At 37.4% G+C, this 23,448-nt stretch overlaps 1 protein-coding gene across 2 annotated transcripts in view; it reads right to left on the reverse strand.

Annotated features, from left to right (window-relative positions):
- The window catches only part of TENM1 (teneurin transmembrane protein 1), a 759,525-nt gene that overhangs the window by 300,513 nt on the left and 435,564 nt on the right, over nucleotides 1-23,448 (reverse strand). For both annotated transcript variants that reach the window (XM_044391612.3, XM_057314228.1), the window contains one exon: nucleotides 8,745-8,983. In XM_044391612.3, the coding sequence (XP_044247547.1) occupies nucleotides 8,745-8,983 (239 nt within the window). The remainder of the gene's footprint in view (nucleotides 1-8,744; nucleotides 8,984-23,448) is intronic.

Consider the following 23,448-nt stretch of genomic DNA (forward strand, 5'->3'; position numbering starts at 1 on the left):
TGCAGTATCATTGCATATCATAATTAATATTTATGTCTAATTATAATAAAATTCAAGATCAAGGGGAATCTAGATGCTTCCTTCAGTGAACAAAGGCCAAAACTGAATTAAAGTTGAAACAAGGTTGTCTACAACGTAAACAATGGGACTGGCTCATTTGGTGAAACCTTTGAATATCAAAAAGCAAAATCTGCCTCTTCTGCACTAGGTGGTGGAATAGCACAGATTGCTTGCTGTCAAAATCACATTTGCATTCAGTTCTGGCCACAGCCACAACTAGTTTAGCTAAGAGCTCAGCAAGCTCTTCTGATGTTCCATGCACATTATGATAGCCTTTGGTTTGCTAATCATTTAATTAGGAGACAAAACTCATTTAATATAAAAGAAATGGAATCAACAGTTGCTTTTTTGTTTTTTACAAAGCACATATCCCATGTCTTTTCTTCCATTTAAGGATTTCCTGTTACCAATTCGACCTGATAATCAGACATTTGTGAGGCCTTTCCTTAGAAACTCTCATGGTAAACAGTTACTCTAGAAGTTAACTATAATGTGTTATATAAGGCCTACATTTCACTTGATTGGCAATGCTATGATGAGGTTTTGATCAGCAGAAAATTAGTGGGTCATCTTGGACCCTCTTAATTTGTTCATTATTATCCCATAAAAAGATCAATCGAAACCCCAAGGAAGGAGCTCTTGAGGAGCCACACTGTGATCTGGAATTAGCAAGACGCCTATCCGGGGGATCCAATATAATGCAGTGTTCTTATTTAAACAGTATCCATACTTTGGTGGGCTTATGAGTCTACCCAGGGACCTGATGAGATTATACCTAGCCAAGAATCTAGCCTTCCCTGAGCAAATTTCATGTGGAAGGAGTTCCTCATATATGTTTGATTTGGTCTAAAATATATAGGGGAATCATATTTTGTGTTCTAAAATATCTAGGGGATTCACATTTTGCACATTTTTGTGAGTCTGATATCTAAAATTCTGACACACTACCCTCTGATCATCTCATTTTAGCTATTAAGCCTGCTCACAGCCATAACTACCCTACGATATCATCAAGGTGTCTAGACATTTGGACCGACCTCTTGTTTAGCATGGCATTAGCTTCCATCTTCTATCTTCCTGCCCTACTAAGTTTGATCCTTTGGCTGATCACTTCAAAAACTATCACCAGCAACTATGATTTCCTTATCCCTTTGTCCTCTTGTTGTACTTCACCGGTCAGCCTCTACCGTGGTGCAAACAATAACTAGCCCTTATTTCACTTACTTGCTCTTCTTGAAACATTAGGTGTTTGGTCTCCCTACCTCAGCCCTTTACAAACATTTTAGTCTCAGAACCTCTTCATGCTCTTAAAAATTACTCAGCACACTAAAGAGACTTTGTTGATGTAGGTTATATCTAATCAATACTGACTGTATTAGAAACTGACTGATAACTTTTTACAAGTATTTATTAATTTATTGAATAATAACAATAAACCATTACATTTTAACATAAATAATGTTATCTTGTGATAAGTATATTTTACAAAACCACAAAAATGACTGAGATAAATAATGTCTTCATGCCATTATGAACACAGTTTTACTCTGTGGACCCTCAAACCAGTCTTGGGGTCCCTAGTGGTCCCCAGACCACACACTGAGGACTTCTGTTCTATTACCACCATTTGAGTTTTTCTCCAACCTCTGTAGTTGCTCCTTCCTAGTCTGCTTAGCAGATCGTTCGTGCTTGGCCTTCTTGAATATTCATGTTCCCCTGAGTTCTAGCCTTCACGCTTTTTTCCTTGTTCTACTCCCATGTCTTTGGTGTTCTCACAGGTAGACACCACTAAACGTTCAGTACTGGGTATCTGATAATGTATGAGGTATCTTGACCTAAATGCCTATTTTCACCCTTAAACCTCTTTCTTCTAACATGCTATCATGGCTAACAGCATCACTATCTGCACCCAGTCTGTAAGCCAAACAACTCTTCTCTCTCCTGCCTACTCTAAACAGTCACTAAGTCAAGTGTGTTTTATCCTCTAAATACTTCTTGACTCCATCTTCTCTTTCTCCATTCCCAGAAGTTTATACTCTCACTCTCACTCACCTGGATTACTAGGATAGTCTCCTGATTTGTCTTCATCCTTACTTCGATTTCACAACCCCCATCGTCCTGCCTGCCAATTCCAACTTCCATGTTGCCATCAGGTGATTTTTCTAAATGTAAATCCGAGCAAATAATTTTCCTGTTTTAATGAAGAACCATAAAAACACCCATTCGCTCTCAGAATAAATTACAAGCTCCTTAACATGGCTTAAAATGCCTTGCATGATCTGCTCTGCTTACCACCTTCATCTCCTGCCATCCTCCCATATCCTCCACTTGTGCTCCCTCGGGTTTTCCAATATACTGTATTTAATAAAACATCTTGTGCTTTTTCACCTCTCTGTAACGGGAATATTGCTAAGCCCCAAATGAATGCGTCTCCACCCTGTAAGACGCCACTTCTTAGTTTTGACTGTAATGTATCAGATATTCTGTAGCTGGAGACTGGCCTTCCACACTCTGGCTGTTCTATATGAGAAGTCAGCCACATTTCTGAAGTTTAAAATGGGTTAATCTGCCATCTGTTTCAAAGCCATTGCTCTAATTTAGTATATTCTTATTCACTTCAGAATAAGTATAGCTTAACGACTTATGCAATATACGTCTAAAAATACTCCCATAACATATAATATATATGTATTATACATATAATTTGGATGAGGAGAAAGTAAGTTAAACAAGGATGAAATTTCCTTTATGCAACAGAGTTCACATTATTTACTTTCAAATCAGACGTTTTTTGAGAGACTTTTTTTTTTCAGAATTTGCAAGATTGATTCTTGCTATTCTAAAATTTCTTAAGCATGTAAAGCTCCAAAATTACTAACATGCTGTCCAGTCCTCTTTTATTATGCCTTCCGGTGGATCTTTATTTCACAATGCCTCATTTTAATTTCTCTGCCTAGGCTAAGAAAGTGCTGTATAGGAAGTACTTAGTAGAGTGACTGCCTCTCCTTGAGACAACAAAATAATCTCTCTTTTTAAAAGATTTTATTTTTAAGTAATCTCTACACCCAATGTGGGGCTCGAACCTACAACCCTGAGATTAAGAGTCTCATGTTCCACTGACTGAGCCAGCCAGGTGCTCCCCCTGCCCTGTTTTTTTAAACACAATAATCTCTTGATGCAAGACATATGTTTAGTACTCACTACTCATTTACCCAAGAAATTCTCTCTCTTACTCTATGATTTAAATCCACAGCATGCTAGAGTTCCAAGAAAAAAGTAAGTACAATATTTGCCTTTCATTAAGATGCCTTTATTTTGAGCAGTAAGTGCTAACTGCAGTTCTGCAAATTAGTTGTATGTGATACAGGTTCTTCTTGTCATTTTAGTATGTTTGATTTGGATTGAATTTATACTTTTATTTATGACGGGTAAAAGTGCCACTTAACATAGTAAGGATAAAACTTATGGAACATATTACACCAAAAGGTGATGTCAGATGAAAATATAAATCTTTTTAAAGAAGAGCTCTGATAAATGCATGGATGGCAGATTTATAATTAGACTGAAGTTATACCACCATTTCCCAGATCCCTTCTTGGAGAGATTGCTAGAAAGTTAGTAGATTCATTGGTAGAAGGCAAAGTCAATGCTACTGCAGAAACTGCCATCATTATCATGAATGCGTCCACGAGAGTGAACTGGAAGTAGTAATAAGTATTAAACGGGACACCAAAAGGATTGATAATGGTCTATAAGGATAAAGTAAAATGCTCTTTAGCATTTTATGCTGAGTCATTTCTTGAATGTTATAAGCTATAATGTATTTTAATGAAAATGTGTTTCAACCAGGATATGGCCTCCAGATAGAAATACAAAACCATTTGAAGGGTCAAAACACCAAGGAAAAGGGAAATTGCTAAAATAAAGGCAAAGTTACAGATATTTTAGGCGAGGCAGAAGGAAACAAGAAACCCATTAGATGATTCTTGTGAAACAGACATTCTAGCTCTGAGAAATTGTTTTAGATGACTTTGGCAAGAAGGGAAATAAAAGCAGTTCATGTTAGGATAAATTACATGCTCATTATGCTTACCTTGGCTCAAATTAATAATCCTAATAATAATCCTGTTCCACTGATAATAATCATTAATCTTGATTTAGACCAGCTAAGCAATGTCCTGGGCGTTTCACATGCTTCATTTCATTTAATTAAAAAGAAAATCCATGGGGAAGGTATTATCAACATTCCCATTTTAGAGACGATGCAACCGAGGCACAGAGGCATTAATGGAATTGCTAGAAGGTGAATGAGATGGCTTTTGCTAAGCGTGTTTATCTACATTTAGTAAACTGTGTGAAGGAGCATCATGTATGGAGATTTAATGGGGGAAAACCCTCTATTTCTATTCTTTACGTTAAAAAAATCTAAGTTCTGGAATTTTCTGAAATCAAAATTTGCCATGTTTTGTTTTATTTCTTCACTATACTGTGAGGTAGTTACACTTTCTTTGTGAAGAAGGCAAAATGAACACATTCTACTCCTCTCATTCTATTTCTTTTAGCATTTCTTACGTCACTGTAATAACAGTCCCAGAAAGCAGGGAAATTTGGATCAGTATAAAGGAGGCACAAGAAAGCGCTAAATCAATGTTACTCAATTTTGGTGCAGGGAGCAAAGTGAAGTAGGCCCTTTGCCCTCTTGAATAGTTTCATCCCTAAACTTTTGATCAGAGTACTGGGCTCAATATTCTCTCTCCCCTAATTCCGTATTAATATCCATTCTGGTCAACTTTCCACATGTGGGCTATATAGTATGTCATGGCAAGGAGAATTATGGACTTAAATTATTTCATCTATAGAGTTTGGACACTCTCTACATACCCTGAGGGTGGTATGAATTGCTTCTAATTTCATGGCAAAGGAGAAGGAACATCCATGTCATTAACTGATGGTATTGGTTTTGAGAGCCAGAAATCCCTACTCTCCTCCAACTCATTCAGTGCAGCAGCCCATTTGACCCCAGGCGCAATGTATTCCTGTGAGTTTCTACTGCCTCTTATAGAAAGTGCTGACTGTGGAGAAACTTGATCAAAACATCAAAGATTTCCAGAGAAGCTGCGTTTGTGCCCTTCACAACCATTGATGAAGTACCTTAACCTCGCCTTCTCTTGATGCCTTGCATATGGTCGTCTGTCTTCCTGACTACTACTTCATATGGCTTATTTGTAAATTCAAGCAAATGTGCTTCTGACTGGCACTGATACATCACTGATGCCAAAACATCAGAGAGGATGAAGCATAAGGACATATTTTTTTGATTCACATGGAAAATAGTACAGATTTATGGGGAAGTGATGACAATAGCCATTCCATGATATCTTCATATAATCAGTATCTTTCCATGCCTCCCTTCACCAAATTTTATGACCTCAACACTTACTTAAAGGAATTACTCTCTTGCTGATCCAAAAGATGTGGTTAAGTAGGTGTGGGGATGGGGCTGGTTGCCTGAACAACCTAGCTCTGGCTTTTCATGTGCTGAATTTCCACAGTTTTCCAATGACCACTTACAGAGCCATAATGCACAGAATGTCTACTGATGTCCCATTGATATCGATGTGATTTCCCCCAGTGGATTGAGGGCAGCACAGCACATAGCCATTAGTATCTAAAGGTTATGTATAATGGATAATAGAGGAAAATGAAAAAGCAGAAAGGAATTTGTACGGGAAACAGAAGCAGTAAATAGTTTCAGTGTAAGATTTTACTTGGGTTATACAGCAACTGCAAAGGGGGATTGAAAAAAAAAGATGACTCTTACAGACTCAGCAAGAGTGGAGAGTGAAATAGTTTCATATTTTGAAATGTAATACTTTTTTACTTCAACCACAGAAGGCCATTTGAAAATCATCTTGTATGTTACAGTTCTTATGTGACATCTTTCACCCACATGCCTACTGATGAATTCTTCCTCCTGAGGTGATTAGCAATAAAGCACAGACGGGGTAAATCGAGGAAGGGATTTTAACGGGCTTATCCAAAGTCACATAATGTTCAGTTCATGACAGAACTTGGGAAAAAGTTATGGTGTTTGCCATTAACATCTCATTTTGAACTCATTCAGCCTACTGTGCTATAGCATTTGGCCTGATATTTCTGCATCGAAAAAAATCACACAGTAATGATTTCAATGGATAGCTCTCACCAATCAACAAAGCTTAGCTGCACGCACCACTGCAGTGGAGGACCTGGTAAATGCAATTTACTTTGTGATTTAGTAAGAAAAAAATTGTCCGGTGGATTTATTCAGTAGACCAAGAAGTCAGGGAGCTGCAGAGTTTACTGCAGTGTTCAGAGGGGCAGCAGGGGCAGCAAGATCCCCACTTCTCCGGGATGCGACCTCTTCAACTCAATACGACCTTTATGGGACCTCTTCTCTTTGCTGTGCCGCAGTTTGCTCATTTCTATACTATATATAATACCGATACCTGCCCTTAAGGATTGTTGTGAGAATTAAATGAGCTAATACAAGTAAAATGCTTAGCATTAGTCATTCTTGTCAACAAATTTTCCCGATAGGATTGTTATGTGCCAGGCACTGATTCTGGTGCTCAGATACAGCCATGAACAAAATGGTTAACTCTGAGAACCACTGAGTTTTAATACTGAATAACAGTTATAAAGAGAAGGATGATAACAACAATAATAATATTTAACATTTATAGTATACTTACTTTGTTTTGGGTACTATTCCAAGTTCTTTAGTTATATTAAAACACTGAATTCTCATAACAACTCTATGTTACAGGTACTGTTGTAGGCCCATTTAACAGATGAGGAAATGGAGGACTTAAAAGGTTAAATAATTTGCCGAAGGTACCATGCGTAATAAGGGGCAGAGGTCTGAAAATCCACGTTCGTAATGACTGCACTGTAATACCTTACTGTCATATGGAAATCATATTCTATTGTTTACCCTATAAAAAAGGGCAGACTTCGAAATGACTGAAATGTTCTATTTTCACTTATGAAATGAATAAATATATAAACTAATTAAACAAGTCTCAGAGTATATAATACAAGTTTTGATACCAGGGTGGTGTTGAACACCATCTAAACCTACTAATAAAGAGCTTGCTATTATTTGGATTTGTTCATACCAGGGGTTAAGTCTTATATCTAAAACATTATCTCTCTATATAGTAACAGTTAATAGAAGATAACCCATGAGATAAGAGTTTGTCTCATAATTGAACAAGAACATTTAAAAGGGCCTCTAATGTATTTAAACTTCTCGAATTACTCTTTGCTTTGAATGATTCCATACTAAAACTGTGTTTGTATTACAGTACTTTCTCATCCCCTACCTTCATTCCTTTGGCATTATTTATCATCACAGCTTATATTACAAACCAAATAAACATACATGTTGGGCTATCCTAAAATGTCTGAGATAAAAGACACATTTCTGATATTATAGGTAATGTTATCCACACTTAATAGAAGCATTGTTCAAATGTATTCAGATTATATGATAAAAATATAAAAGAGATAATCATGAACATCAATATAGGCTATGATCCTATACTGTTGACATTACCAGTGACTTCCCTACAAAATAAATCTATTAACTTAGCAGCCCCTGTTCTATGACTCCCATAAAACCGGTTATGGGAACTTTCTCTTTGTTCACATTGTAAATAAATCAGAATACACCAAACTTCCCTTATTATTTATAATTATAAGAAAGTCTAGATCCATTTTAATCTACTTCTCAGAATCACTTTCATTGTATCCCCATGGTAATTCTGCTTCAATTAGGAAACACAGTTAAACCTGAAAAGAAGTTACTAGTGCCATACTTGGACAGAATTTTTTTTCTACCACGATATTCTATTCATTGTAGGAATAGTGCTTCCACAAAGTACATGTTTCTTAAGTTAATTTACATTTTAGACTGCAGAACCACTCAAGCAAGGAAATTAATGTTCAGTCAAAATAAAATGCCATCCAGAAAAATCAATACAATTTGCTATCAAGTGACGGTGCCTTTAATCAGAGTGACTCCTGAACAATATTTTTCTTAAACACGTAGAAAGAGTGCTTCACAAGTGTTTTCTCCTTCACCTCCCCAAACATAGTATCCATACAATTCCACAGCCATTTACCTGGTGAAAATACGAATACGTGTTTTTTTTTTTTAAATCCCAGTGTAAAACTGAATTCTTGGGGAGAAATTATGCACTAGATTTTCCGATAGCTTCCAAATAATGACTACTTTAATGAAATTGCTACCTGAAAATCTGGCAGCAGCATTATTGTTTAACTATAATTTAAGAAGCTATTGTAGATTGGTACTTATGACTTCTAATGAGAAAACCATAACAACCTTTTAATTGAAGGGAAAATGGTTAACTACAGTAATTGCAATCAATAAGACTGCGTTAGTAGTATAAATATTTCTTCTCAAAGAGCATTCCTTACTCTCCTCAGCAGTATTTAAGGTTAGGAAGTGCAAAAAAAAAAAAAAAACTTCATTAGAAATCCATTTGTTATTTATAATACTAAGCCTTGGTTCAAATTTTAGGTCCAAGAGTTACGAGAGAATCCCCTCCCCCGACCTCCACCGCAAGCGAAATAAGACTTTGATTAAGAAGAAAACAGGCATGGAAAAAAGGGCTTACCAATCACATAGGCTAGCAACAAGGCCAAAGTCACTGTGATTGCAGTGGCACTCAGGGCCGTGCACTTCCAGTTGCAGCATCTGTAAGGTTTGTTAAAGGTAAAGGCAGGCCTGGAAAAGGTGCTTCGTGGAAGTGGCCTGGGAGGAGGCGAGTACACGGTATTAGACGTCAGTGGGTAGTTCTGACTGGCCGCACTGAAGATGGCAGAGGAACCAGATCCATGTTTAAACAGGAAATGCCTGCGGAAAGGAAACAAAAGTTCGGGCTATTAAAACCAAAGCTGGCATTGGGTAGTTATCAGTTATGCCAACTGATGAATTCTTGAACACTACATCTGAAACTAATGATGTACTATATGTTGGCTAATTGAATTTAAATTAAAAAGAAAACAAAGCCAGTTATTATAAAAACACAAACCCCACTCATGTCCAACAGTCACACTTGGACAAAGCTCAGGAAAACTGGCAGGCTCAAAGAAATTTTCATATACCTATGATTTAATTCCAAATTGCCTTTGGTGGTCTCCTTTTGTTTTCTCATTTAGACCTTTAGAGGCAGAAAGAGATCTTCTGTTCCCTGACTTGCTGGCTAGTGAATTTCTCAGACTCTTGAGTGTTGATATTCACATTTGATGTTATTCGCTATCCTGCTCCTTTTCATTAATATGATACTCAAGAGTTGATTCAAAAACAAATGAGAAGTATCATCAGGCATTTTTGAAATCTGAATGGTCTGGAAACCAAGTATTTTTATTTAGAGATTAGCTTTCGCAGACGTATTTTCAAACAATATTCTATTATAAAAATTGTCTAACATACAGCCAAGTTGACAGGATTTTATGCAAACACACATATACTTACCAACGAGATGCTACAGTTAACATATGACTATACTAACTTTATCACATATTTATCCATCTCTCCATTTCTGTCTTCATCTATCAGTCCATGTGAGTTTTCAAGCATTTCGAAGTAAATTGCATATATCAGTATACTTCCCTTCCCTTTTAACTTGCATATTATCTAGAGTTTGACATTTTTTAACAGATTTTTAAATGTAAAATTTACACATGATGAGTTGAACTCTTTTAGATTCCACATATATATGGTATCATACTGTATTTGTCTTTCTCTGTCTGACTTATCTCACTTAGCATAATGCCCTCAAGGTCCATCCATGAACTCATAAAAACAGAAAACAGAATGGTGGCAACCAGGGGCTGAGAGGTCAGAGAATAGGAAACATGTTTAAGGCTATAAACCTGCGACTAGTAGATAAGTAAGTCCTGAAGATCTAATGTACAGTACAGTCATTATAGACAACAGTATTGTACTGTAAGCATCAAGCTTGCTAATAGAGATTTTAATTATTTCCACCACAAAAAAGAAATAATTATGTGACATCATAAAGGTGTTAACTAATGCTACAATGGCGATCGTGTGGCAATATATAAATGTATCAGATCAACACATTGTACACTTTAAATTTACACAATGTTATATGTGTGTTTCAATAAAAAATTATACATGATGAAATGCACAAATTTTAAGTATACATTTGCTGAGATTTGACAAATGCAACCATCTGTGCCACATAAACCCTACCAAGATACAGAACATTCCCATCACCCCAGGAAGTTTCCTCCTGCCTTTCTAAGTAAATCCCTACCCCACTTCCTCCAGGTAACCACTATTCAGCATTTTTTCTACCATGCATTAATTTTGCCTATTCTAGAACTTCATGCTGCTGTCATGTCTGAATTACTATAGGATGATTATTGACTGCTCGTGACTATTGCAATATGGATATTTCATAAACAGGACTGATTTATGGACACGGAAGGAGCTGCCAAAAACAAATACATTAAAGTATGTTTTTGCGCATATACTTTACACTTACTGCTATGTGCCATGTATTGTGTTAAACACGTAAACTCAGCTAGTCTTCACTCATATGAAATAGGCTGTATTACTATCCTCATTGTGCATTTAAGGAAATGGAGGCCTAAAGAGGTTTAAAAAAACTTGCTTACGTCTTCCTAGCATGTGAATGACAGAGCCAGAATAGGAACCCAGGTCACTCTGGTTCCAAAATCCTTAATCTTAACCTCTCTACTGTGCTGCCTGGAGCAGTAAAATGTACTGCTAAGCAAAACACACTCTGGTGCTACATTTTAATGTTCTACAACACGAAACCCCTCCACTAAATAGAGAGCCAACATCACCTTGTCACATAGGACCAAATGTATAAATCATTAAGACTATTTTAAGACTGAGTTCCAACTTCCACTTTTAAAGAACAAAAGCATGTATGTCTAGAGGAAAAAACAACTGTCTAACCTGCCAGTTAATGAAAAATCTCCACATTAGAGAATTTTGCTTTAGTATCATGAGGGTAAAGGTTATTTAAAGGGCAGGGTTGCTGAGAGTAGTACACATTCACAAGCCTTTCTGGAGGGCAATTTGTCATTAGTATCAGAATACTTTAAAAATGCATATTCTTTGCCAAATAATTATGCCTACAGGAATTTATCCTTAGGAAATGATGTGTCTGACAATGTATATAACAAGTTGTTCATTGCAGTGTTATTTGTAATAGAACAAAACAGATACCCAAGTGCTCAATAATAGGTACTTGGTTAAGTAAATTATTTTACAAACACGTAGAATACTATACAACCATTACAAACTGTACTGTAAAAGAAGATCTATTCACTAGGAAGTGTTTAAAGATACCACCAAGTGAAGAAAGGTAGGCTTCAAAACTGTATAGGCAAATATTTTTTAAAGATTTCATTTATTTATTTGAGAGAGAGAGAACACAGAGGGAAAGGGAGAAGCAGACCCCCCGCTAAGCAGAGAGCCCGACATGGAACTTGATCCCGGGGCCCTGAGATCATGACCTACGCTGAAGGCAGAGTCATAACTGACTGAGCCACCCAGGCGCCCCAGGATAAAATTTTTAAAATAAATATATATGCTCATGGAAAAATAGTAACTTGTGTTACCTTTGGGATAGTAGGGGTATTTTTTTGAAGTTTTCTGCCTTGAGCTTGTATTGCTTTTGTAACAAGTATCAAAAAGACAGGAGGTGGGGTAAATGGAAAAAATACACTGTTTAACACCCAACCATATGCATAGCTGGTTCTGTTTATGTGCACGTGATTTACTGAGCACCTAGAAGGCCAGGCACCAGGCACTTTATGTGCAATATTTTGATCCTCATACAAATGTGAGGTTGATACTATTATTCTAATCTTACAGATGATGAAAGAGAGACCAAAAGAGGTTTTTAGCAGGAATAAAGTGGTGATAATAGTAGTTATCACAATAACGATAAGAGGTAACATTCATTAAGTGTTCACTTGTGCTGGGCATTGTTCTAAATAATTAATAAACTATTACATCATTTAATCTTCACAACAACCCCATTAAAATAGATATCTCCATTTACAGATGAGAAAACCAGTGCACAGAGAGGTTAAATTGTCCGTGGTCCCACAGCTAGTGACTGGTGAAGCTGAGTTGCAAACACGAGCAGTTTGGCTCCAGAGCCATTGCTTTTTTTTTTTTAAGATTTTATTTATTTATTTGACAGAAAGAGAGACAGTGAGAGAGGGAACACAAGCAGGGGGAGTGGGAGAGGAAGAAGCAGACTCCCCGCGGAGCGGGGAGCCCGAAGCAGGGCTCCAATCCCAGGACCCTGGGATCACGCCCTGAGCCAAAGGCAGACGCTTAATGACTGAGCCACCCAGGCACTCACAGAGCCATTGCTCTTAACCACAACACTACAGTGCCCTCTACTAGCATGAGGCACGTAGTAGACACATTAAGATATGAATGCAGACCTGTTAGAGCACATGAGAAGCATGTGGGTAATACTGAATTGAGCCACTTTCACTCTGCTTCCCTTGGGAACAGTGACAAACATGAAAACAATGGCTGAAGAATCATAGAGTTGGAAGAAGGGATCTCAGTAATCATCTAATAGCTGAACACCCTGATTTTGCGTTAGGGAAACTGAGGCCCAGAAAATGAAATGGACTACCTAAAAGTAACATAGGTACTTAACGGCATAAATGAACTTGGAATCAGTGACTTCCAAAAGAGTGTATTTCCATTGCCCTAGGCAACCTGCCAACCAGTCTTCACCAGACTTCCACCAGGTTCTAAGCTCCTGGGTTAACTGATCCAGGCTAAACAAATAGGATGCCTTCAAACAGTACTACATAATACATGTTCTATTCTTCCGTATGTTACATGTCCTTATAGTTAGTTTTAAAGACCATCTGAACTGGGGCACCTGGGTGGCGCAGTCGGTAAGCATCTGCCTTCGGCTCAGGGCGTGATCCCAGTGTTCTGGGATGGAGCCCCACATCAGGCTCCTCCGCTGGGAGCCTGCTTCTTCCTCTCACACTCCCCCTGCTTGTGTTCCCTCTCTCGCTGGCTGTCTCTCTCTGTCAAACAAATAAATAAAATCTTAAAAAAGAAAAAATAAAGACCATCTGAACTATTTTGGATGAATGGGGAAGCATTACAATGAAGCTACCCTTTAGTTGTTAAGAAGGTAAAGGAGTTACTGCTGCTTCTAAAGGTACCTAACATATCCCCAGAATGGAGAAACAGTATGTAGTAGAAACAAGAATAAATATACTGAAAAAGTGACTCACAGCATTATGCTCCATCCATTTAATTGTACTTCCTATTTATTTATTTGAGAGAGAGAGAGAGAGTGAGCGAGCACAAGCAGGGGGGAGAGGGAGAAGCAGGCTCTCCACTGAGCAGGAAGCCTGATGTGGGGCTCAATCCCAGGACCCTGGAATCATGATCTGAGCTGAAGGCGGTTGCTTAACCAACTGAGCCACCCAAATGCCCCTGTACTTCCTCTTTAGTTCATGAAATGGTTTCTTCCATTTATAAGGAGGTTAATTTCTTCTTTACTGTCTAGTTAGCTCTCCCAGCCTATGTTTTTCCTTTGGCTACTAATGTACTAGTGAGCAAGGCGTGTAGCACTTTACAGACAGCAGAGTGGAGTAGCCTTCCCATCTCCTCACCACGACCTGGTGGTTATTCTGGAGGTGACAAAACGTCACTTAGCTACTACCAGTCCTGCAGAGCGACACCCTGATATGTTCCTGTGGGATAAAAGGGAAACTCAGCAGTATGGGGTGCTTTTTGCCCAGTGATTGGAGATAAAAATTGTCGATCCTTTGCGTATTTATGAAGAACAATTGGATTTTTGAGACAATGTAAGTGGCCCCATATGTTGGATATTGATTTGGTTTGGTATATCATTAAGGGGGAGAAGAAAGACAAAGAAAGACGGAGAATTGTTGGCTATTATGATGGCAATTACAAGCAATAATCAATATCCCTGAGTACTGTAATTTCATCGTGATATACACCAAAGGATTTCCAAATGCAGTTTCATAAGTAAAATATTACAGCATAATGAATAAATTCAGCAGTTGCAGCAGAGCAACATTTAAACTAATTCATATTTGAGTGGAATCCAAATCACAGTCCTCAGTGAGGGTAGATAATAAAATGAGTTCATATACTAAGGTTCCTGTTTTCTTATTAACAAGCTGAGATTAAGATTCTTTGCTCAAGTGATCTATACTTTGATGTGCATCATGAAAAACAGCACTGCAAATGCTATGTATTGTCAAAGGCTTTGCAGTCCATTGTTGGAAAGTGAAACTGCTGCCTAAATGTGTTTTCACAGTCCCTGAAAAAAGTAGGAGCATAAAGACAAATACGCAGTGCTAGACTTTAGCTATGTGCTCATAAAATCAGATCATCTGTCTAAGCACATTGCTTTCCCCTAGGGACCTGAAGATATACTAAAATGTTGCTATCAATTTCATACAATTGGGTTTTTTGCACAGAGCAAATGATAAAAATGCATTTCAAGAGTTTATGTGTAAGTAGTACTCTCCTTTGCATCTGTTTTAATATTCAAGTTCAAATTTAAAAAGGAAAAGCAAGATATTGCCAAAAGGAAATGGGCATATAAGGAAATTGAAAAAAAAATATCTTCAAGACTGATGAGACCCAGTGGTGGTAAGTGGGAATATAATAAATGCTCCTGCAAGGATTTTAAAATCATCTATAAAAAAGGGGAAAATGTACTCTCTCTTTTCAAACCCCTCATGCTACATAATTCTGAGGGTATCTGCTAGCACTAAATAATGTGATTTAATGTGGCACTTAAAATTCTATAGGAAATAGAAATCTACAGCTTTCTAACAACAGATGCATAAATAACCGGTGATTTTTTTTCTTTTCCATCTTGTAAACATGCTTATGAGATGAATATCGAAAACTGTATTCCCTTAGCTATAAGCATTTGACTCATTTTTATACCCAGAAGAAGGAATTCAACTTATTTCCAGTTCACAGCTGAGGGTGATTTAAAAAAATAAAACAGAAGCCTGCAATGAAAAACCCTTGAGTCAAGTTATTATGGCCAAATCACATTCAGATAGAATTGTGGCATTTAGACATTTATTCACTTTTTAAAAATTATTAAATGAATTTTTATTGTGATAAAACACTACAAAATATAAAACTTACCATCCTATTTATTTTTATGTTTTATTTTAAGCGGGCTCCACATCCACCGTGGGGCTTGAACTCACGACCTTGAGATCAAGAGTTGCATGCTCTACTGACTGAGCCAGCCAGATGCCCCCATCCTAACTATTTTTAAGGGTATAGTTCAGTAGCATCTATTCACATTGTCGTGAAACACATCTCCAGAAATTATCTTGCAAATACGAAACTCTATACCCATTAAACAATCTCCTTTTCCCCCTCCCTTAGCCCCTGGAAACTACCACTTTGCTTTTTCTTTCTATGAATCGGACTAGTTTAGATACCTCACATATGTGAGGAATCATACAGTATTTGTCTTTTTGTAGTTTATTTTGCTTAGCATTATGTCCCGAAGGTACCTCATGTGTAGCATAGAACAGGATACCCTTCCTTTTCAAGGCTGAATGATATTCTACTGTAAGTATATACCACATTTTCTTTACCCATTCATCTATCCATGCACATTTGGGCTGCTATTGTGAATAATGGTGCTATGAACATGGGTGTGCAAATATGTCCCTAGATCCTTTTTCAATCCTTTTGAGTATATGCCCAAAAGTGGGATTGTTGGATCATACAACACCTCTATTTTTAATTTTTTGAGGGATCTCCATATCATTTTCCATAGGGGTTGCACCATTTTACAATCCGACCAATAGTGCACAGGGGCTCCATTTTCATTACTTGTTTGCTAACACCTGTTACTATTTTTTTTTAATGGTAGCCATCCTAATGGGTGTGAAGTGACATCTCATTGTGGTTTTGGTTGGCATTCCTCTGATGACTGGTGATGCTGAGTATCTTTTCATAGCTTGCTGGATATTTTTATATCATCATTGGAGAAATGTCTGCTCATAGGTATTTATTCTTATGCCTCCAAAAACATGAGAAAAATTTTAAAACATGCCATGGTGGGTCAGCCCCATTTTCTTCTCTAACAAGAACACCTAGTGTTATTTCACAGAAAAGTGTGGTTACTAGTCAAGATTATCAACCTCAACATCTCTAGTTTGTCTTTTGTAGCCCATTCCTGATACTCCCTTTTAGGATAAATACTCCCCCAAAGAGTATTTATTCAAACTCTTCTTGAACCTCAATAGAATCACCAGCTTGGACAACCTCCTAGGGTAACAAGTTGTATTTCTCTCCTAAAAGCTACATAAGGGAGGATTTCATTTTATTTACTCAAGGGTTCTTTCTTCCAAATCTTAAGCCACCCCTGCCCATATATCCCCTCCAAACATTACATACTAAGTGTTTATTAAAAAAAATCTATACCCTCTTCAAGTTGTTTACAATTTTTAAGAATTTTTTTCTTTTTAAAGAGTTTCAGGATACCTACCTAAGCCTGAATTTTTCTAGGTTTAAGGATTAGTTCTACAGTTTATCCTTGAATGGCAATGCTCTATGGTCTAGACTGATACTGTAATTTTGCAAGTGGGGTAGTTAGTAGCTAATGGGAGAGCTCTTTTCAAAATCTTTTCGTGGCCATTATTCCTGCTCTTCTTTTAATAAGAATATCCACCCTGCCTGTATTGTATATTCCTTGAGAGCAGGGACTAAGTCTTAATTTCTACGTATTTTGCCTCATACTTCAAAGGTACTCAGTGAATATATACTGATTTGTATGATGCTTTTGCTTCTTCTAAAAGGCTCTTGATTCACCGTGCAGAATGAATGAGGTTTGGGAACTCTAAAATAAATTTCACTTGTGAGCAAATATCTCTTGGTTTATTGAATGTAAAGGGACAACTACAAGCTTTCATTTTGTTTTCACATAATCTAAAAGGAACAAATCAAAGAAATAGTTGATTCATATTTCATCTCTTTTTGTAAGACATTCGGGTAGTGAAATGATTATTGTTAATAAAAATGCTAATAAATAAAAAGAATTATTGCTAATAATAATGGCAACAGCAATGACCGTACACTAAACCACATCTATGTGGTAGGCACTCTGCTAAGATACTTTGTGCTTCTTTCTCACTGAATCCTCACAATCACCCTATAAAGGAAGATGATATTATGCATATTTTATAGTTTAGGAGGCTGAGAATCAGCTATTCAAGTTAAATTTCCCAAAGTCAAACAACTGGTAAGTGACAGAGCTTGGAATCTACTTCAGTTTTGTTGATTATTAGATGTAAGCTACATGAGAGTAGCAATGCCTGTCTTATTTACTGCTGTATCCTCAGCATCTAGAATGGTGCCTAGCAAACAGCAGGTGCTCGATAAATATTTTTAAATTCATGCATGAACAATAAAACCCATTTACTTAACCACTGTGCACATATTAACTCATGACATGACTGATATCACTCATAATGTTAATCACTAATGTAACAAAGTTTTCTTAATTCACATGATCCTCTGGCATTTTCTTCTCAAAGTGAATATATATAAGTTTAGTATTCCACTGAAGATGTTTTTATGGAAATATTTGTTTCAAGTCTTTAAAATTACAGAAATGACAAAATGATATCAGGAGGCTACAGTGAGCTAATTGTCATGTCTCCCTTTTCAGAATATGAGAGACATCACAACATCATTTATGTAATAGTGTATTGGACTTTCCTATATAAATTAAACATTTCTATAACAGGATATTCAGAGATAAGTTGGAGTTAGGTGTGCTGGCATGGATATATAAAGGCTGGAGAAAGAAAATATTACATATTCTGTTTGATCGAGTTTCTTTAGTAGACTCCAAAAGAAATTAAAATAAATAATCATCTTCTACTTTATAATAATGCCCTTTCAAGAAACACTCTCATTCTCATTTCCCAAGTTAGATCCATGCTCTGTAGATGTAACTTTAATTTAAAAAATTTTTATTAAAAAGCCCTACATCAGTTGAGGGGCAAATATCAAATTAATATTTTCTATTAATGTAAATGTTCCTGTCTGAAAAGGCTCAGACCAATACATAAAAATTATTTACCTAGATAAATAAGCTTACAAATTTTTCATATTCTGTATACTTAATAGTAATTTAGTTCCTAAGGTATGCTGTGAAAGCTGTAATCTCTCTTCAAACTTGAAAAAATTTAAAAAGCTATTGGTGGGTGAGATTTTTCGATCCTTTTATGATTGTACACATCATTTCCATGAAGGAATAGTGGAATGGCACGCCAGAGTTTTTAGTGATTCATCTCCCAACAGGGACCATTTTAAATGGGAATAAACATGTGACCAAGGCAGAAGTTTTGCGTACATGTTTAAAATTAAACCAGACCCCAAATTTTCTAGGATTTTTAAAAAAAATTCATTTTGCGAAGAAATTAAATTATATTTCTCTTTACAAAAACTCAAAATCCATTCCCAATTTTACTTATCAGAGGAACCTGCTGGTTTTTTAGAATTGGTTTCACTGGTTACTTGGCTTATTTATTTATTTTTCTTTTTAGAGCAGTGGGTAGTGGGCAGAGTGTTATTCTATGCCTTGATTACTTTTTTATTCGTCCTCATTTTCTACAGATATGTATTTTCCTCATTTATTTTAGGAGCCAGTCAACATGGCATACGTTTCTGTATGATTTGTTTTAATTGAATTGTAATCTCTAAGCAAGGACACCTGATTTGAAAGAAAGAGTGCCTCAAAGGAGTACAATAAGGAGAGAATCTAAGCATTTCCCACTAAGCTCTTCAGGTTGAAAATACAGATTTTCATTCTAATGTACCTTTTGAAGAGTGTTGATTAACTGCCTTCCATTAGCTTTCAATGGTTTGTAAGTCTTATACATGTACATTAAAGGCAAACATGTTTCATAATGCTATAAAGCAAGAAATGGCACTCAAATCAGTCCTCTAACCTATCCAGTCTGACATTTCTCCGAGGGACAGACTGACAAAAGGCATGGCTGTCCTGTGAAACATCAACCTCAAAATCAAAGAAGTGGCCTGAGGCAGAAGCTGTCTGCTCCTCACCAGCAGCCATGTTCTCCTTATTTCCTGGGCACGCGGACTACATTTCCCAGTCACAATTTCCATTAGGTATGGTCATGTGAGTTCTGGCTCATGTGAAGTGTGAGCAAAAGTGATGTCTGATACTTCCAGTCTTCTCCCCTAGAACTTTCCCACCCAGGATCCTCAGTCTCCTTACTCATCCACTGACTAAAAGACCAGACTCAAAAATGGAAGGAGCCTAGTATATTCATTCCATGGAATATTATGAAGTCATATTAAGAATTTTCAACCACATAAGCATACGATGCTGATCCTTATCTCTCAGCAGAGCCTGGACAAAGCAGCCTTATCCATGACTGTCCCAATCCCACTCCACATTGCTTGCAGCCAGAGTTAACTGCAGCAGAATTGGATAGCCAACCTTGGAGACAATCGTATTCTCTCTCTCTCCTTCTCTCAGAAATCTAGACACACAAACCCAGTCATCTAGGGAAGCCAAGATGCAAGGTCATGTTGAGCAAGAGCTGGAGTTAAAACATGACAGGGGAACAGATAAACAAATCCATCTAAAATGAAGCCTGAGAAGAGAAAATATGTGCAGAAAGAAACAGTAATGAGACATCACGTGGCTCCAGAAAGCAACAGAACAATGGAGAGAGTTCCATCTCTCTTTAGGCATGGCTGTACTCATTGTCCTTTTCTTTCCCTGGGAGATTATCCTGTATCATTTTTTAAAACCTCCTTATTACTTGATTTAGTTTTAAAGCATTTTTATTTCCATTAACCAAATAATTTCTAAGGCAATAAACAATTTTCCATGTTGGGGGAAAAAACAGAATTCCTATATACAGTACAAGCACAGCTGGGTGCTGTCCCCTCCCACACAAAAACATAAACAACTCCAACTCTAAATCCCTACTCTACAGAGATCTGATCTAGAAGAAGACATGGAAATCTTAACAGTAACTATCTTTGGGTAGTGGAATTTGTAGTTACTTTTCTTTTTTGTGTTTTTCCTATTTTTGGAATGAAGGTGTACAACTTTATAAGGTCCTTCACGATCTGACCGCCACAGGCCTCTCCACCTCACTACTGCCATTGTTTCCAATGCCCCCTAAGCTCTGGCCATCCTGTCGTGTGGTTTCCCGAATGTGCCGTTTTCTTTCAGGCTCCTGTGTCCCTGTAAGCTTTTCAGCAAAGAACAATATCAGAAGAGCTAAGAAATGCCCAAGAGTAGTGTAGATCTAAAGTAAACTCAGGAGAGAGAAAACAAAGAGTGAACAAAGGGAGAATGAAGAGTGAGAAGAAAAAGGAATAGAATAAGAAAGAAAATTTGACAGATAGATATGGCTATATATGTCAGGGTAGAGGATCATTTGTTAGTGGCTTTGGAGGTCACCCGGGGCTCCCTTGTCTAGATCTGATCCAAATAGTCAGCAGTGATGCACTGCTTTTTTCTAGCTTTTTGCATTCCCAGAAAGCAGGCCAATTAAGTATACATACAAACTGATACACAGACAATGTGTCAAAAATATATTCCTCTTGCTTAAGACTCTCACATAGAAATGCAGGATATGACAGGTTAATCGGGGATAAAATTATATAAGGAGTTACCACTATCTGAAAAGGAAACCAGTTGGTGGGGGTGGGGAAACTTTAGAGCTAAATGGATTTAGTTTAGCGGTTGTGTTAGTCCATGAGAGCTGCTATAATAAAATACCAAAAACTTCAGTTGGTTTATAAACAACAGAAATATATTTCTTACAGTTTTGGAAGCTGGAAGTTCAAGATCAGGGTGCCAGCATGGTAGGGGTCTGGTGAAGGGCCTCTTCTGGGTTACCGACTGTTCCCAGTCTGCTGTGGGCATCTAGTGGGTGGAAAGGAGCTCGAGAGCAATCGGAGGGCTCTTCCATAAGGGCACTAATCCCATTCATGAGGGCTCCATGCTCAGGACCTAATCACTTCCCAGAGGCCCCACCTAATACCATCATCTTGGTTTGCAATATATGCATTTTGGGGAGAGCCAAACATTCAATTTATAGCAGTGGCTTCCAACACAAATTATAGTATAAACCGGAGAATTATCTAAACCCACTAACAAAGCCTTTGGAAGAAAGGAAGATGAAGAGGGAAGATGGGAAGGGATCAAAAAAAATTGCTAGAATCTGAAGAGGGGTTGTGTAAAGTGAGCAGGTGAGGAAACAAAAGATTTTGCCTCACCGTTAGTCTAAAATGGCGTTTCTCAACTGGGGATGAACTGGCCCACAAGGGACATTTGGCATTGTCTGGAGATGTGCTTGGTTGTCACGACTAGGGGGAGGGTGCTCCTGGCCTCTAGTGGGTAAGAGGCTAGGGATGCTGCTAACCATTCTATTACGCATGGGACAGCCCCCACAACAAAGAATCATCCAGCCTGAAATGCCATAGTGAGGTTGAGAAATGTTGGTCCAAAACTATTCCTCTGACTGGAGCATGCAGTTTTGAAGTATTCAACATCCCTATGGGAGGGAATCTGTCATTCTTTGTAAGACTCCCAGAAAAAAGATTTTCTTGCCAGCCAACTCATGATCTTATCTTCCTCCCAAGCTCCCAGCTGTTCCTCCCTTGAGGCTATCTGCACTCGGGATTGGTCTATTATCCAAACAAATACCCTGAACCCTGGGGCCCGAGAGCATATACAACTCACTCATAATTACCTCCAACTTTTACTAAACCCTGCTGACCAAACAAGGAAATCTTTGTAAGATATGGACAATAGAAAACATTTTCTACTTTCAATTTTCAAAATTGCTGTTCAAATTGTACCTCTCAAGAACTGTCACAAGGCATAAATCCAAACCCTAAAATACTGATTAAAACATGCAGAATACACAATAATCATAGCAACTGAAACAACATTAACCCCCCTCAGGTTAGGTCACCTAAGAAACAGTCAAATTTAGCTTTGTGCCATGCTCTAAAGCTCAGAAACTATAATTCCACTTGAACACAGGAGAATTTGTGGAAACCGGGCCTTCCTTCCAGGGAAATGTTCTCTCTCTGGTTCCCTGCAGTGTGGATTCAAGAGTACAAAGAAAAAACCCATTGGTTTGCTTTAATTATTCAGGGACAGCACAAGGAGATAAACAAGGTCAGGTCAACTTCAAGCGTATAATGATTTCACGTACTTCTCTGACCTCTAAATACACATTTCCATTTGGCAAATATAATATGAATCTAAACATATTTTCTCTCTGCATCATTGTGAGGACTCAGAAAAAAATATCATCATCCAGGCTGTATTTTTACCTTTGAATAAGAAACATAAAATAAAGTTATATTTATTTCTTAGACAGATAATGACAAATTGAAAGAAAATACTGAAACATCAGGGACTTCACAATATGACCCAAGGCACCTTTATAAGGTGTTGCATCTTTTCTCTTTGAAAGGTTTAAATTCAGGTATTTAATAAACTTTTATTGAGCACCTACATGTATTGAGTAAAACATGTTCACAGACTAGCCTTATACTAGCCTAAGACTAAACTACGTTTGTCTGCCATTATCATTACCCCCTGACAGGGATGTGCAGTGTCTTCCTCATTTCCTCTTGGCTAATGGAAATTTTGAAGGAATCATAACTGCTTAACTTCAATTTTTCTGACTTGTTAGGGGACCTCACCTAGAATCTGCAATCTTGCAATTCATTAGAATCCAACTTAACTGGAAAGCTAACCCGAGCAGGATTCTTTCAGTGGAGGAGCAAATGACAAGAGGGCAAGCTACGGACTAACATAGAAAGTAAAGGCCAAAAGAACACCAAATACCATTTAGCTTTATCCCCCGCCCCGACTGTTGTGCAAAATGAGGCAGGAGAGGAAGAATGAGACATTATCAAGGTCACACAGCTATTTAGTGGCAGAATTGAACCTGGATTCAAGATTTCCAATTCTAAATCCAGTGCTTTTTCAACTACTCACAAGGCCAACCAAAATTCATGAAGGATATCCTGGGACCACAAGACATTTTGCTCACTCTACAATATTTTCTGTATCTAAAGTGCTGTACAATAAAAAATCATGTTCAGAATGACAACCCTGACTTCACGTAAGATTTTCAATTATAATAGATTAAATTATGATCATTTGGATTAAAATGGAAAGTAGATTCATATTTAAGAAGGATTTTCAACAAGAATGGCAATTTTTTAAAAGTTCT

This window comes from Ursus arctos, chromosome X, assembly GCF_023065955.2.
Source record: "Ursus arctos isolate Adak ecotype North America chromosome X, UrsArc2.0, whole genome shotgun sequence".
NCBI classification, from domain to species: Eukaryota; Metazoa; Chordata; class Mammalia; order Carnivora; family Ursidae; genus Ursus; species Ursus arctos.